Source organism: Nerophis ophidion, linkage group LG27, assembly GCF_033978795.1.
Source record: "Nerophis ophidion isolate RoL-2023_Sa linkage group LG27, RoL_Noph_v1.0, whole genome shotgun sequence".
Taxonomy (NCBI): domain Eukaryota; kingdom Metazoa; phylum Chordata; class Actinopteri; order Syngnathiformes; family Syngnathidae; genus Nerophis; species Nerophis ophidion.
This window is the reverse complement of record NC_084637.1, coordinates 1,242,295-1,259,794: the sequence shown is the minus strand read 5'-3', so window position 1 is coordinate 1,259,794 and position 17,500 is coordinate 1,242,295. Positions and strand designations below refer to the sequence as shown.

The 17,500-nt window shown below is 46.0% G+C and overlaps 1 protein-coding gene across 4 annotated transcripts in view; it reads right to left on the bottom strand.

Annotated features, from left to right (window-relative positions):
• Positions 1 to 17,500, bottom strand: part of xdh (xanthine dehydrogenase) — a 59,269-nt gene that overhangs the window by 10,504 nt on the left and 31,265 nt on the right. For all 4 annotated transcript variants that reach the window (XM_061889967.1, XM_061889968.1, XM_061889969.1 and 1 more), the window contains 8 exons: positions 16,717 to 16,806; positions 16,481 to 16,650; positions 16,288 to 16,414; positions 2,587 to 2,706; positions 2,420 to 2,516; positions 2,225 to 2,349; positions 2,021 to 2,154; positions 1,858 to 1,945 (listed from right to left, as the gene is read on the bottom strand). In XM_061889967.1, the coding sequence (XP_061745951.1) occupies positions 1,858 to 1,945; positions 2,021 to 2,154; positions 2,225 to 2,349; positions 2,420 to 2,516; positions 2,587 to 2,706; positions 16,288 to 16,414; positions 16,481 to 16,650; positions 16,717 to 16,806 (951 nt within the window). The remainder of the gene's footprint in view (positions 1 to 1,857; positions 1,946 to 2,020; positions 2,155 to 2,224; positions 2,350 to 2,419; positions 2,517 to 2,586; positions 2,707 to 16,287; positions 16,415 to 16,480; positions 16,651 to 16,716; positions 16,807 to 17,500) is intronic.

The window sequence follows — 17,500 nt, the reverse complement described above, 5'->3', positions numbered from 1 at the left end:
CTTTTCATGTTCTCAAAAATCCACAGTGCAACTTATAACTCTGTAATAATTCTGGTTCTCTTACTAATTTCGCAGCTATTTTATTTGGTGGTGTAAAGATAAATATGACCATGGATGGCAGTCACACATAAAAGACATGTGTAGACTGCAATATGATGGCAGTAAACAACACCAAAACTTTAAATGTTCCATTGAAAATATAGAACATTACACACAGCGCTCAAAAATCTGTCAAATGTTTCCGTAGGACTTTGGTAAGCTATAAAGCCACACCGCTTGATGGATGGTTGGCATAGCTCGGTTGGTAGAGCGGCCGTGCCAGCAACTTGAGGGTTGCAGGTTCGATTCCCGCTTGTGCCATCCTAGTTACTGCCGTTGTGTCCTTGGGCAAGACACTTTACCCACCTGCTCCCAGTGCCACCCACACTGGTTTAAATGTAACTTAGATATTGGGTGTCGCTATGTAAAGCGCTTTGAGTCACTTGAGAAAAGCGCTATATAAATATAATTCACTTCACTTCACTTCACATTAAACATAACAGTATTACTATGGTGTGAGCATAAGGTAAGACATATTATCTGGTGTTTTGTTTCACAATATTATGCAAAACAAACTTTTCTTACCTTCTGGTACATGCTGATCTGTATTTGGGATCTGCATCAGTCCTGAAAATTTGCACACGTCCGCCATTGAAGTCTGTGCTGACCCCATAGTCGGTAAGCTTCTTTTTCTCTATCTTCTTGTTATGTGACATACATCCTCCACTCTTGCCGTTTCTAATATAAAGTAGTAGTTTTCCTTGCCCTTTTGTGGGTTCTTCCGAGGATGTTGTAGTCATAATGATTTGTGCAGTCCTTTGAGACATTTGTGATTTGGGGCTATATAAATAAACATTGATTGATTGATTGAGTGTCAAGTTCTTACTTATATCTGTCAGTAAACTCACCATGAAAGCACTAAAACATACCGGTGTGGTGACTTTACATTATTCACCTGAGGAACTTTACTTATTAGAGAGTTCCGCTCACGGGACACATTTCGGGCATTGTTGTTGAACTAGTGAGCCACGGATGAGGAGACGCTGCTCTGTTATTGATTGAAGTCAAGTCTGAATGTCATTAAAACAGTTAGCGCCATCTTTTGACACTTCTTCCACTCCCGTCCTTGCACGATACACCGCTCCCACTAATATGATGGGGAGAAGACGCTGTCCAAGTGGAGGCGCGTGAATAAGACGGCCCACAAAAGCGTCTGTCAGAAATTGAGTTGAAGATGATGTGTAAAACATCTGCACCGTAACACAACATAAACACAACAGAACAAATACACAGAACCCCTTGCAGCACTAACTCTTCCGGGACGCTACAAAATAGACCCCCCACCCCCTCAAACCTTCTCATGCTCTCTCAGGGAGAGCATGTCCCAAATTCCAAGCTGCTGTTTTGAGGCATGTTAAAACAAATAATGCATTTTGTGACTTCAATAATAAATATGGCAGTGCCATGTTGGCTTTTTTTTTCCATAACTTGAGTTGATTTATTTAGAAAAACTTGTTACATAGTTGAATGCATCCAGCGGGGCATCACAACAAGATTAAGCATAATAATGTGTTCATTCCACCACTGTATCTATCGCTATCGGTTGATATCGGAATGGGTAATTAAGAGTTGGACGATATCGGCAGAAAAGCCACTATCGGACATCTCTATTCGCAAGCATAGGGCATTTCTCTTCAATAAAGGCGAAATCCCGCCCAGATGGCTATGAGAACCGTGGCTGGCCGGCCCACCACTTGCAGGCTGGCACAGTTAAGGTGATGTCAAGTGAATAGCAGCTAGATGGAGGCAATGTCCTACCTTGTACTTTCCATAGAAGGGATGTCTTCCTCCAGTGATCAGCATGTCTTCATCTCTGTCCAACATGCACCTGACAGGCCGCTGCATCCTGCGCCACACAGCAGAAGAAACATGTAAGCCTGCTTGGACTAAAGTGTGGAAGAAAAGGTGGATGCGGCCCTACTTGTGTGCTGCCACGGCCACCACCGTAGAAAGTATGGTGGAGCGACTCTCTTTGCCCCCGAAGCCTCCACCCATCCTTTTCACACGCACTGCCACCCTGTTGGCAGGGATGCCCAAAGCTTTCGCCACCAGGAACTGGAATAAAAAGAATCCCAGTCATGATCAAAATCGGCTTTTTCCTTCAATATGTAAAGTTCTCCTTCACCTGTGTGTGAGAGGGAGCCTGAGTGGAGACAAAGATCTCCATTTCCTCATCTTCCCCCCGGGGGACAGCCACTGTGGCGTGGGTCTCCAGGTAGAAATGTTCTTGCCCACCGATGTGCATCTCACCTGTCACCAAGCAGTCGCTTTAGTCCCTCACGCGTGTTGCTGGAGCCCACCCAGCTGCACACATCCATACCTTCCAGAACCTGGTCTGCCTGTTGGAACCCAGCCTGCAGGTCCCCCTTCTGGATAGTTCTGATTGGCTGATAGAAGGATTGGGCGGCAATCGCTTCCTTTGGAACAAACCAACGGCTGAAACCTGTGCGCTTTTTCAATGGGTTTTTTTTAGTCAGGCGTTTTCACCTGCATGGTGATGATAGGCTGCAGCTCCTCGTAGTGGATCTTGACGGCTTTGGCGGCTCGCTGGGCATGAAGCTGAGTGTCGGCCACCACAGCGCCGATGATGTGACCCACACATGTAACCTGTAGTGCAGAATGGAGAATCATGTGACCCACACATGTAACCTGTAGTGCAGAATGGAGAATCATGTGACCCACACATGTAACCCACAGTGCAGAATGGAGAATCATGTGACCCACACATGTAACCCACAGTGCAGAATGGAGAATCATGTGACCCACACATGTAACCCACAGTGCAGAATGGAGAATCATGTGACCCACACATGTAACCTGTAGTGCAGAATGGAGAATCATGTGACCCACACATGTAACCCACAGTGCAGAATGGAGAATCATGTGACCCACACATGTAACCTGTAGTGCAGAATGGAGAATCATGTGACCCACACATGTAACCCACAGTGCAGAATGGAGAATCATGTGACCCACACATGTAACCCACAGTGCAGAATGGAGAATCATGTGACCCACACATGTAACCCACAGTGCAGAATGGAGAATCATGTGACCCACACATGTAACCCACAGTGCAGAATGGAGAATCATGTGACCCACACATGTAACCCACAGTGCAGAATGGAGAATCATGTGACCCACACATGTAACCCACAGTGCAGAATGGAGAATCATGTGACCCACACATGTAACCCACAGTGCAGAATGGAGAATCATGTGACCCACACATGTAACCTGTAGTGCAGAATGGAGAATCATGTGACCCACACATGTAACCCACAGTGCAGAATGGAGAATCATGTGACCCACACATGTAACCTGTAGTGCAGAATGGAGAATCATGTGACCCACACATGTAACCCACAGTGCAGAATGGAGAATCATGTGACCCACACATGTAACCCACAGTGCAGAATGGAGAATCATGTGACCCACACATGTAACCTGTAGTGCAGAATGGAGAATCATGTGACCCACACATGTAACCCACAGTGCAGAATGGAGAATCATGTGACCCACACATGTAACCCACAGTGCAGAATGGAGAATCATGTGACCCACACATGTAACCTGTAGTGCAGAATGGAGAATCATGTGACCCACACATGTAACCCACAGTGCAGAATGGAGAATCATGTGACCCACACATGTAACCTGTAGTGCAGAATGGAGAATCATGTGACCCACACATGTAACCCACAGTGCAGAATGGAGAATCATGTGACCCACACATGTAACCCACAGTGCAGAATGGAGAATCATGTGACCCACACATGTAACCCACAGTGCAGAATGGAGAATCATGTGACCCACACATGTAACCCACAGTGCAGAATGGAGAATCATGTGACCCACACATGTAACCCACAGTGCAGAATGGAGAATCATGTGACCCACACATGTAACCTGTAGTGCAGAATGGAGAATCATGTGACCCACACATGTAACCTGTAGTGCAGAATGGAGAATCATGTGACCCACACATGTAACCCACAGTGCAGAATGGAGAATCATGTGACCCACACATGTAACCCACAGTGCAGAATGGAGAATCATGTGACCCACACATGTAACCCACAGTGCAGAATGGAGAATCATGTGACCCACACATGTAACCCACAGTGCAGAATGGAGAATCATGTGACCCACACATGTAACCCACAGTGCAGAATGGAGAATCATGTGACCCACACATGTAACCCACAGTGCAGAATGGAGAATCATGTGACCCACACATGTAACCCACAGTGCAGAATGGAGAATCATGTGACCCACACATGTAACCCACAGTGCAGAATGGAGAATCATGTGACCCACACATGTAACCCACAGTGCAGAATGGAGAATCATGTGACCCACACATGTAACCCACAGTGCAGAATGGAGAATCATGTGACCCACACATGTAACCCACAGTGCAGAATGGAGAATCATGTGACCCACACATGTAACCCACAGTGCAGAATGGAGAATCATGTGACCCACACATGTAACCTGTAGTGCAGAATGGAGAATCATGTGACCCACACATGTAACCCACAGTGCAGAATGGAGAATCATGTGACCCACACATGTAACCCACAGTGCAGAATGGAGAATCATGTGACCCACACATGTAACCTGTAGTGCAGAATGGAGAATCATGTGACCCACACATGTAACCCACAGTGCAGAATGGAGAATCATGTGACCCACACATGTAACCCACAGTGCAGAATGGAGAATCATGTGACCCACACATGTAACCCACAGTGCAGAATGGAGAATCATGTGACCCACACATGTAACCCACAGTGCAGAATGGAGAATCATGTGACCCACACATGTAACCCACAGTGCAGAATGGAGAATCATGTGACCCACACATGTAACCCACAGTGCAGAATGGAGAATCATGTGACCCACACATGTAACCCACAGTGCAGAATGGAGAATCATGTGACCCACACATGTAACCTGTAGTGCAGAATGGAGAATCATGTGACCCACACATGTAACCCACAGTGCAGAATGGAGAATCATGTGACCCACACATGTAACCCACAGTGCAGAATGGAGAATCATGTGACCCACACATGTAACCCACAGTGCAGAATGGAGAATCATGTGACCCACACATGTAACCCACAGTGCAGAATGGAGAATCATGTGACCCACACATGTAACCCATAGTGCAGAATGGAGAATCATGTGACCCACACATGTAACCCACAGTGCAGAATGGAGAATCATGTGACCCACACATGTAACCCACAGTGCAGAATGGAGAATCATGTGACCCACACATGTAACCCACAGTGCAGAATGGAGAATCATGTGACCCACACATGTAACCCACAGTGCAGAATGGAGAATCATGTGACCCACACATGTAACCCACAGTGCAGAATGGAGAATCATGTGACCCACACATGTAACCCACAGTGCAGAATGGAGAATCATGTGACCCACACATGTAACCCACAGTGCAGAATGGAGAATCATGTGACCCACACATGTAACCCACAGTGCAGAATGGAGAATCATGTGACCCACACATGTAACCCACAGTGCAGAATGGAGAATCATGTGACCCACACATGTAACCCACAGTGCAGAATGGAGAATCATGTGACCCACACATGTAACCTGTAGTGCAGAATGGAGAATCATGTGACCCACACATGTAACCCACAGTGCAGAATGGAGAATCATGTGACCCACACATGTAACCCGCAGTGCAGAATGGAGAATCATGTGACCCACACATGTAACCCACAGTGCAGAATGGAGAATCATGTGACCCACACATGTAACCCACAGTGCAGAATGGAGAATCATGTGACCCACACATGTAACCTGTAGTGCAGAATGGAGAATCATGTGACCCACACATGTAACCCACAGTGCAGAATGGAGAATCATGTGACCCACACATGTAACCCACAGTGCAGAATGGAGAATCATGTGACCCACACATGTAACCCACAGTGCAGAATGGAGAATCATGTGACCCACACATGTAACCCACAGTGCAGAATGGAGAATCATGTGACCCACACATGTAACCCACAGTGCAGAATGGAGAATCATGTGACCCACACATGTAACCCACAGTGCAGAATGGAGAATCATGTGACCCACACATGTAACCCACAGTGCAGAATGGAGAATCATGTGACCCACACATGTAACCCACAGTGCAGAATGGAGAATCATGTGACCCACACATGTAACCCACAGTGCAGAATGGAGAATCATGTGACCCACACATGTAACCCACAGTGCAGAATGGAGAATCATGTGACCCACACATGTAACCCACAGTGCAGAATGGAGAATCATGTGACCCACACATGTAACCCACAGTGCAGAATGGAGAATCATGTGACCCACACATGTAACCCACAGTGCAGAATGGAGAATCATGTGACCCACACATGTAACCCACAGTGCAGAATGGAGAATCATGTGACCCACACATGTAACCCACAGTGCAGAATGGAGAATCATGTGACCCACACATGTAACCCACAGTGCAGAATGGAGAATCATGTGACCCACACATGTAACCCACAGTGCAGAATGGAGAATCATGTGACCCACACATGTAACCCACAGTGCAGAATGGAGAATCATGTGACCCACACATGTAACCCACAGTGCAGAATGGAGAATCATGTGACCCACACATGTAACCCACAGTGCAGAATGGAGAATCATGTGACCCACACATGTAACCCACAGTGCAGAATGGAGAATCATGTGACCCACACATGTAACCCACAGTGCAGAATGGAGAATCATGTGACCCACACATGTAACCCGTAGTGCAGAATGGAGAATCATGTGACCCACACATGTAACCCACAGTGCAGAATGGAGAATCATGTGACCCACACATGTAACCCACAGTGCAGAATGGAGAATCATGTGACCCACACATGTAACCCACAGTGCAGAATGGAGAATCATGTGACCCACACATGTAACCCACAGTGCAGAATGGAGAATCATGTGACCCACACATGTAACCCACAGTGCAGAATGGAGAATCATGTGACCCACACATGTAACCCACAGTGCAGAATGGAGAATCATGTGACCCACACATGTAACCCACAGTGCAGAATGGAGAATCATGTGACCCACACATGTAACCCACAGTGCAGAATGGAGAATCATGTGACCCACACATGTAACCTGTAGTGCAGAATGGAGAATCATGTGACCCACACATGTAACCCACAGTGCAGAATGGAGAATCATGTGACCCACACATGTAACCTGTAGTGCAGAATGGAGAATCATGTGACCCACACATGTAACCCACAGTGCAGAATGGAGAATCATGTGACCCACACATGTAACCCGTAGTGCAGAATGGAGAATCATGTGACCCACACATGTAACCCACAGTGCAGAATGGAGAATCATGTGACCCACACATGTAACCCACAGTGCAGAATGGAGAATCATGTGACCCACACATGTAACCTGTAGTGCAGAATGGAGAATCATGTGACCCACACATGTAACCCACAGTGCAGAATGGAGAATCATGTGACCCACACATGTAACCCACAGTGCAGAATGGAGAATCATGTGACCCACACATGTAACCTGTAGTGCAGAATGGAGAATCATGTGACCCACACATGTAACCCACAGTGCAGAATGGAGAATCATGTGACCCACACATGTAACCTGTAGTGCAGAATGGAGAATCATGTGACCCACACATGTAACCCACAGTGCAGAATGGAGAATCATGTGACCCACACATGTAACCTGTAGTGCAGAATGGAGAATCATGTGACCCACACATGTAACCCACAGTGCAGAATGGAGAATCATGTGACCCACACATGTAACCTGTAGTGCAGAATGGAGAATCATGTGACCCACACATGTAACCCACAGTGCAGAATGGAGAATCATGTGACCCACACATGTAACCCACAGTGCAGAATGGAGAATCATGTGACCCACACATGTAACCTGTAGTGCAGAATGGAGAATCATGTGACCCACACATGTAACCCACAGTGCAGAATGGAGAATCATGTGACCCACACATGTAACCTGTAGTGCAGAATGGAGAATCATGTGACCCACACATGTAACCCACAGTGCAGAATGGAGAATCATGTGACCCACACATGTAACCCACAGTGCAGAATGGAGAATCATGTGACCCACACATGTAACCTGTAGTGCAGAATGGAGAATCATGTGACCCACACATGTAACCCACAGTGCAGAATGGAGAATCATGTGACCCACACATGTAACCTGTAGTGCAGAATGGAGAATCATGTGACCCACACATGTAACCCACAGTGCAGAATGGAGAATCATGTGACCCACACATGTAACCCACAGTGCAGAATGGAGAATCATGTGACCCACACATGTAACCCACAGTGCAGAATGGAGAATCATGTGACCCACACATGTAACCCACAGTGCAGAATGGAGAATCATGTGACCCACACATGTAACCCACAGTGCAGAATGGAGAATCATGTGACCCACACATGTAACCCACAGTGCAGAATGGAGAATCATGTGACCCACACATGTAACCTGTAGTGCAGAATGGAGAATCATGTGACCCACACATGTAACCCACAGTGCAGAATGGAGAATCATGTGACCCACACATGTAACCTGTAGTGCAGAATGGAGAATCATGTGACCCACACATGTAACCCACAGTGCAGAATGGAGAATCATGTGACCCACACATGTAACCCACAGTGCAGAATGGAGAATCATGTGACCCACACATGTAACCCACAGTGCAGAATGGAGAATCATGTGACCCACACATGTAACCTGTAGTGCAGAATGGAGAATCATGTGACCCACACATGTAACCCACAGTGCAGAATGGAGAATCATGTGACCCACACATGTAACCCACAGTGCAGAATGGAGAATCATGTGACCCACACATGTAACCTGTAGTGCAGAATGGAGAATCATGTGACCCACACATGTAACCCACAGTGCAGAATGGAGAATCATGTGACCCACACATGTAACCTGTAGTGCAGAATGGAGAATCATGTGACCCACACATGTAACCCACAGTGCAGAATGGAGAATCATGTGACCCACACATGTAACCCACAGTGCAGAATGGAGAATCATGTGACCCACACATGTAACCCACAGTGCAGAATGGAGAATCATGTGACCCACACATGTAACCCACAGTGCAGAATGGAGAATCATGTGACCCACACATGTAACCCACAGTGCAGAATGGAGAATCATGTGACCCACACATGTAACCTGTAGTGCAGAATGGAGAATCATGTGACCCACACATGTAACCCACAGTGCAGAATGGAGAATCATGTGACCCACACATGTAACCCACAGTGCAGAATGGAGAATCATGTGACCCACACATGTAACCCACAGTGCAGAATGGAGAATCATGTGACCCACACATGTAACCCACAGTGCAGAATGGAGAATCATGTGACCCACACATGTAACCTGTAGTGCAGAATGGAGAATCATGTGACCCACACATGTAACCCACAGTGCAGAATGGAGAATCATGTGACCCACACATGTAACCTGTAGTGCAGAATGGAGAATCATGTGACCCACACATGTAACCCACAGTGCAGAATGGAGAATCATGTGACCCACACATGTAACCCACAGTGCAGAATGGAGAATCATGTGACCCACACATGTAACCCACAGTGCAGAATGGAGAATCATGTGACCCACACATGTAACCCACAGTGCAGAATGGAGAATCATGTGACCCACACATGTAACCCACAGTGCAGAATGGAGAATCATGTGACCCACACATGTAACCTGTAGTGCAGAATGGAGAATCATGTGACCCACACATGTAACCCACAGTGCAGAATGGAGAATCATGTGACCCACACATGTAACCCACAGTGCAGAATGGAGAATCATGTGACCCACACATGTAACCCACAGTGCAGAATGGAGAATCATGTGACCCACACATGTAACCTGTAGTGCAGAATGGAGAATCATGTGACCCACACATGTAACCCACAGTGCAGAATGGAGAATCATGTGACCCACACATGTAACCCACAGTGCAGAATGGAGAATCATGTGACCCACACATGTAACCCACAGTGCAGAATGGAGAATCATGTGACCCACACATGTAACCCACAGTGCAGAATGGAGAATCATGTGACCCACACATGTAACCCACAGTGCAGAATGGAGAATCATGTGACCCACACATGTAACCCACAGTGCAGAATGGAGAATCATGTGACCCACACATGTAACCCACAGTGCAGAATGGAGAATCATGTGACCCACACATGTAACCTGTAGTGCAGAATGGAGAATCATGTGACCCACACATGTAACCCACAGTGCAGAATGGAGAATCATGTGACCCACACATGTAACCCACAGTGCAGAATGGAGAATCATGTGACCCACACATGTAACCTGTAGTGCAGAATGGAGAATCATGTGACCCACACATGTAACCCACAGTGCAGAATGGAGAATCATGTGACCCACACATGTAACCTGTAGTGCAGAATGGAGAATCATGTGACCCACACATGTAACCCACAGTGCAGAATGGAGAATCATGTGACCCACACATGTAACCCGTAGTGCAGAATGGAGAATCATGTGACCCACACATGTAACCCACAGTGCAGAATGGAGAATCATGTGACCCACACATGTAACCCACAGTGCAGAATGGAGAATCATGTGACCCACACATGTAACCTGTAGTGCAGAATGGAGAATCATGTGACCCACACATGTAACCCACAGTGCAGAATGGAGAATCATGTGACCCACACATGTAACCCACAGTGCAGAATGGAGAATCATGTGACCCACACATGTAACCTGTAGTGCAGAATGGAGAATCATGTGACCCACACATGTAACCCACAGTGCAGAATGGAGAATCATGTGACCCACACATGTAACCTGTAGTGCAGAATGGAGAATCATGTGACCCACACATGTAACCCACAGTGCAGAATGGAGAATCATGTGACCCACACATGTAACCTGTAGTGCAGAATGGAGAATCATGTGACCCACACATGTAACCCACAGTGCAGAATGGAGAATCATGTGACCCACACATGTAACCCGTAGTGCAGAATGGAGAATCATGTGACCCACACATGTAACCCACAGTGCAGAATGGAGAATCATGTGACCCACACATGTAACCCACAGTGCAGAATGGAGAATCATGTGACCCACACATGTAACCTGTAGTGCAGAATGGAGAATCATGTGACCCACACATGTAACCCACAGTGCAGAATGGAGAATCATGTGACCCACACATGTAACCCACAGTGCAGAATGGAGAATCATGTGACCCACACATGTAACCCACAGTGCAGAATGGAGAATCATGTGACCCACACATGTAACCCACAGTGCAGAATGGAGAATCATGTGACCCACACATGTAACCCACAGTGCAGAATGGAGAATCATGTGACCCACACATGTAACCCACAGTGCAGAATGGAGAATCATGTGACCCACACATGTAACCCACAGTGCAGAATGGAGAATCATGTGACCCACACATGTAACCCACAGTGCAGAATGGAGAATCATGTGACCCACACATGTAACCCACAGTGCAGAATGGAGAATCATGTGACCCACACATGTAACCCACAGTGCAGAATGGAGAATCATGTGACCCACACATGTAACCCACAGTGCAGAATGGAGAATCATGTGACCCACACATGTAACCCACAGTGCAGAATGGAGAATCATGTGACCCACACATGTAACCTGTAGTGCAGAATGGAGAATCATGTGACCCACACATGTAACCCACAGTGCAGAATGGAGAATCATGTGACCCACACATGTAACCTGTAGTGCAGAATGGAGAATCATGTGACCCACACATGTAACCCACAGTGCAGAATGGAGAATCATGTGACCCACACATGTAACCTGTAGTGCAGAATGGAGAATCATGTGACCCACACATGTAACCTGTAGTGCAGAATGGAGAATCATGTGACCCACACATGTAACCCACAGTGCAGAATGGAGAATCATGTGACCCACACATGTAACCCACAGTGCAGAATGGAGAATCATGTGACCCACACATGTAACCCACAGTGCAGAATGGAGAATCATGTGACCCACACATGTAACCTGTAGTGCAGAATGGAGAATCATGTGACCCACACATGTAACCCACAGTGCAGAATGGAGAATCATGTGACCCACACATGTAACCCGTAGTGCAGAATGGAGAATCATGTGACCCACACATGTAACCTGTAGTGCAGAATGGAGAATCATGTGACCCACACATGTAACCCACAGTGCAGAATGGAGAATCATGTGACCCACACATGTAACCTGTAGTGCAGAATGGAGAATCATGTGACCCACACATGTAACCCACAGTGCAGAATGGAGAATCATGTGACCCACACATGTAACCCACAGTGCAGAATGGAGAATCATGTGACCCACACATGTAACCCACAGTGCAGAATGGAGAATCATGTGACCCACACATGTAACCTGTAGTGCAGAATGGAGAATCATGTGACCCACACATGTAACCCACAGTGCAGAATGGAGAATCATGTGACCCACACATGTAACCTGTAGTGCAGAATGGAGAATCATGTGACCCACACATGTAACCCACAGTGCAGAATGGAGAATCATGTGACCCACACATGTAACCCGTAGTGCAGAATGGAGAATCATGTGACCCACACATGTAACCCACAGTGCAGAATGGAGAATCATGTGACCCACACATGTAACCCACAGTGCAGAATGGAGAATCATGTGACCCACACATGTAACCTGTAGTGCAGAATGGAGAATCATGTGACCCACACATGTAACCCACAGTGCAGAATGGAGAATCATGTGACCCACACATGTAACCCACAGTGCAGAATGGAGAATCATGTGACCCACACATGTAACCTGTAGTGCAGAATGGAGAATCATGTGACCCACACATGTAACCCACAGTGCAGAATGGAGAATCATGTGACCCACACATGTAACCTGTAGTGCAGAATGGAGAATCATGTGACCCACACATGTAACCCACAGTGCAGAATGGAGAATCATGTGACCCACACATGTAACCCGTAGTGCAGAATGGAGAATCATGTGACCCACACATGTAACCCACAGTGCAGAATGGAGAATCATGTGACCCACACATGTAACCCACAGTGCAGAATGGAGAATCATGTGACCCACACATGTAACCTGTAGTGCAGAATGGAGAATCATGTGACCCACACATGTAACCCACAGTGCAGAATGGAGAATCATGTGACCCACACATGTAACCCACAGTGCAGAATGGAGAATCATGTGACCCACACATGTAACCCACAGTGCAGAATGGAGAATCATGTGACCCACACATGTAACCCACAGTGCAGAATGGAGAATCATGTGACCCACACATGTAACCCACAGTGCAGAATGGAGAATCATGTGACCCACACATGTAACCCACAGTGCAGAATGGAGAATCATGTGACCCACACATGTAACCCACAGTGCAGAATGGAGAATCATGTGACCCACACATGTAACCCACAGTGCAGAATGGAGAATCATGTGACCCACACATGTAACCCACAGTGCAGAATGGAGAATCATGTGACCCACACATGTAACCCACAGTGCAGAATGGAGAATCATGTGACCCACACATGTAACCCACAGTGCAGAATGGAGAATCATGTGACCCACACATGTAACCCACAGTGCAGAATGGAGAATCATGTGACCCACACATGTAACCCACAGTGCAGAATGGAGAATCATGTGACCCACACATGTAACCCACAGTGCAGAATGGAGAATCATGTGACCCACACATGTAACCTGTAGTGCAGAATGGAGAATCATGTGACCCACACATGTAACCCACAGTGCAGAATGGAGAATCATGTGACCCACACATGTAACCTGTAGTGCAGAATGGAGAATCATGTGACCCACACATGTAACCCACAGTGCAGAATGGAGAATCATGTGACCCACACATGTAACCCACAGTGCAGAATGGAGAATCATGTGACCCACACATGTAACCCACAGTGCAGAATGGAGAATCATGTGACCCACACATGTAACCCACAGTGCAGAATGGAGAATCATGTGACCCACACATGTAACCTGTAGTGCAGAATGGAGAATCATGTGACCCACACATGTAACCCGTAGTGCAGAATGGAGAATCATGTGACCCACACATGTAACCTGTAGTGCAGAATGGAGAATCATGTGACCCACACATGTAACCCACAGTGCAGAATGGAGAATCATGTGACCCACACATGTAACCCACAGTGCAGAATGGAGAATCATGTGACCCACACATGTAACCCACAGTGCAGAATGGAGAATCATGTGACCCACACATGTAACCCACAGTGCAGAATGGAGAATCATGTGACCCACACATGTAACCCACAGTGCAGAATGGAGAATCATGTGACCCACACATGTAACCCACAGTGCAGAATGGAGAATCATGTGACCCACACATGTAACCCACAGTGCAGAATGGAGAATCATGTGACCCACACATGTAACCCACAGTGCAGAATGGAGAATCATGTGACCCACACATGTAACCCACAGTGCAGAATGGAGAATCATGTGACCCACACATGTAACCTGTAGTGCAGAATGGAGAATCATGTGACCCACACATGTAACCCACAGTGCAGAATGGAGAATCATGTGACCCACACATGTAACCTGTAGTGCAGAATGGAGAATCATGTGACCCACACATGTAACCCACAGTGCAGAATGGAGAATCATGTGACCCACACATGTAACCCACAGTGCAGAATGGAGAATCATGTGACCCACACATGTAACCCACAGTGCAGAATGGAGAATCATGTGACCCACACATGTGACCCACAGTGCAGAATGGAGAATCATGTGACCCACACATGTAACCCACAGTGCAGAATGGAGAATCATGTGACCCACACATGTAACCCACAGTGCAGAATGGAGAATCATGTGACCCACACATGTAACCTGTAGTGCAGAATGGAGAATCATGTGACCCACACATGTAACCCACAGTGCAGAATGGAGAATCATGTGACCCACACATGTAACCCACAGTGCAGAATGGAGAATCATGTGACCCACAAACAGTAGGCAAAACATTCATATAGAGGTCAGATAAAAGGGTCCTAATATTGACCCCTGAGGGACTCTGGAGGTTAGCTTAAAAAGAGTCAGATCTGCATTGTGTAAATGGTAAATAAAAATAGATCCCTTTTCAACATTGAATATAAGTTGAAAAGGATTTGCAAATCATTGTATTCCCTTTTTATTGAACATTTACACAAGGTGACAACTTCCCTGCTTTTGGCTTTTGTATGAAGATATAAATTGCATGCTGTTTTATCTCTCACCACACCGCAGTTATGGTGGCCCTCTTTTAACAGTGAATAACATACAGTATGAATATAAATGTGTATTTACGTACATTGAACGAAACCAAATCTTTACATTGTACTGCATAAAAGTGGCAGCACAGTCGCCACAATTTGACCGTAATATTTGCAGGTTTTTTTTTACAGCACATAAAATTAAAAAATACATGAAATTAAATTAAATGTAATGGGAAAAACGGTACCACTCTTTTTTGATGTAAAAAGGAATACACGTTTTTCATACTGTAAAATATATGTTTGTTGTGTTTTATAGTGTATTATTACTCTGTATTGAAAGCGGATTTTACTATAAAAGTTTTACATGAGATTACTTGCTTTGAAATCATAAGTCAACCAGATATTTGAGTATTTATCTTTATTTGGACAATAACATTGTTTTGAAATGTGTGATGATATATTTTGTTATCAGAGATGATTAAAGTGTAAATATATGTAATTGTACATAATACATTTATTGAGAAGAGATAAGGTACTTTATTTAAACATATTATTTCCAGGCTTTCACACACTGGACTTTGACCCCTGTGAAATGTAACAAATAGTATTTTCCGGCTATCTTGTTACAAAACGACTGGCCACCCGCGAGCCTTTTATATTTGTAGGTTTTATTGGATCTTGAAATACGCTGGGAGCTGTTAAAAAGAAGGGAAGAGCTTTGGAAAAGGAAGACAAAAGCTACCTGGCGGTCAGCAAAGACGGTCTCATCCTGCACGACTGTCCCGCAGGTGTTGCTGCCAGGAATGTCCCCCGCAAAGACACAGCCGACAAAACCAGGAGATTGTTCAGCGGCTGACAAGTCGATGGAGCTGAGACACAAAGACACTTGTGATGAGAGCAAAGGGGAGTTTGCTTGAGAGCGAGTGGAGTCTTACAGGATGCGAGCGTGTGCCTTGCTGCTGGTGACGAGCGCCAGGTACAGCTCCTTCTCAAAGAGCGGCATGTCGTCACAGTACACCGCCTCGCCCGTGGCCTGCTTCAAGGCCGACAGGTGCACCACGCTGCGGCCCACCACGTCATCTTGCCTCTGACCTTTTGGGACCTCCTGCAGGGGGAAAGTTCATCCGTCTTTCAGTTGGTCCTCATGGTCCTGGTTGGACGGGCACCGTACCTGGTAGATCTGGACGCTGGATGGCGTCTCTGCGTGGTAAAACTCTGTGGCACTAAGGAAGTCAGGTCGGAGTGTCTCCACGTTCAAACCCTGGCAGATGACAACCCGCTCGAGCTTAAGTTCAGCTTTTCAAACAGGGGTGTCCAATATTTCCCACCAAGGACTGGATATGGAAGAAATTAACCTCTTAAGGGCCAAGCTGTTAGTTAACATGCTTTTTTTTATTTCTCTTTGCTATTTGGGCTTATTGGACCCTAATTAGAATAAAAACTGGGAATCATCTTTTGATATGATGTATTAAGTCCATAAGTACACAAACGTGTACTTCATGTTTAGTGACATGCTAATTCTTAATTTTACACTTTTTTTTCTCCAAATTCCATTGTATGTTACACTCTTCTGACACCATCAGATGGCAGTATAAGTGTCCACATAAGTGGCCATAAGACCCCAATTCAGTAGTGTACACCATTTTGGAAATTAGAGCTAAAAGGTGCTGTCCACACATGTGGCCACTGAGTCTTTAGAGGTTGTTAAGGCTGCTACTGATAATGAGTCAGTGTTCATTTCGTTCTTAATTTGATGTTGTCATGTAAATGATAACATTAGATTCAAAGTACACTTAGTGCTTTTTGCAGAACATTTATACTTTTCTCATTAATGGGCAATGGCGCTCTATTTATGTAGATCTTTTGTTTAGTTGCAAGTATAATAGAGAAAGTTCCTGCAGAAATTTTGATGAGCCTGCTATCTGTGCCCTGGACCTCTGGCTGGGCGTTGTTGG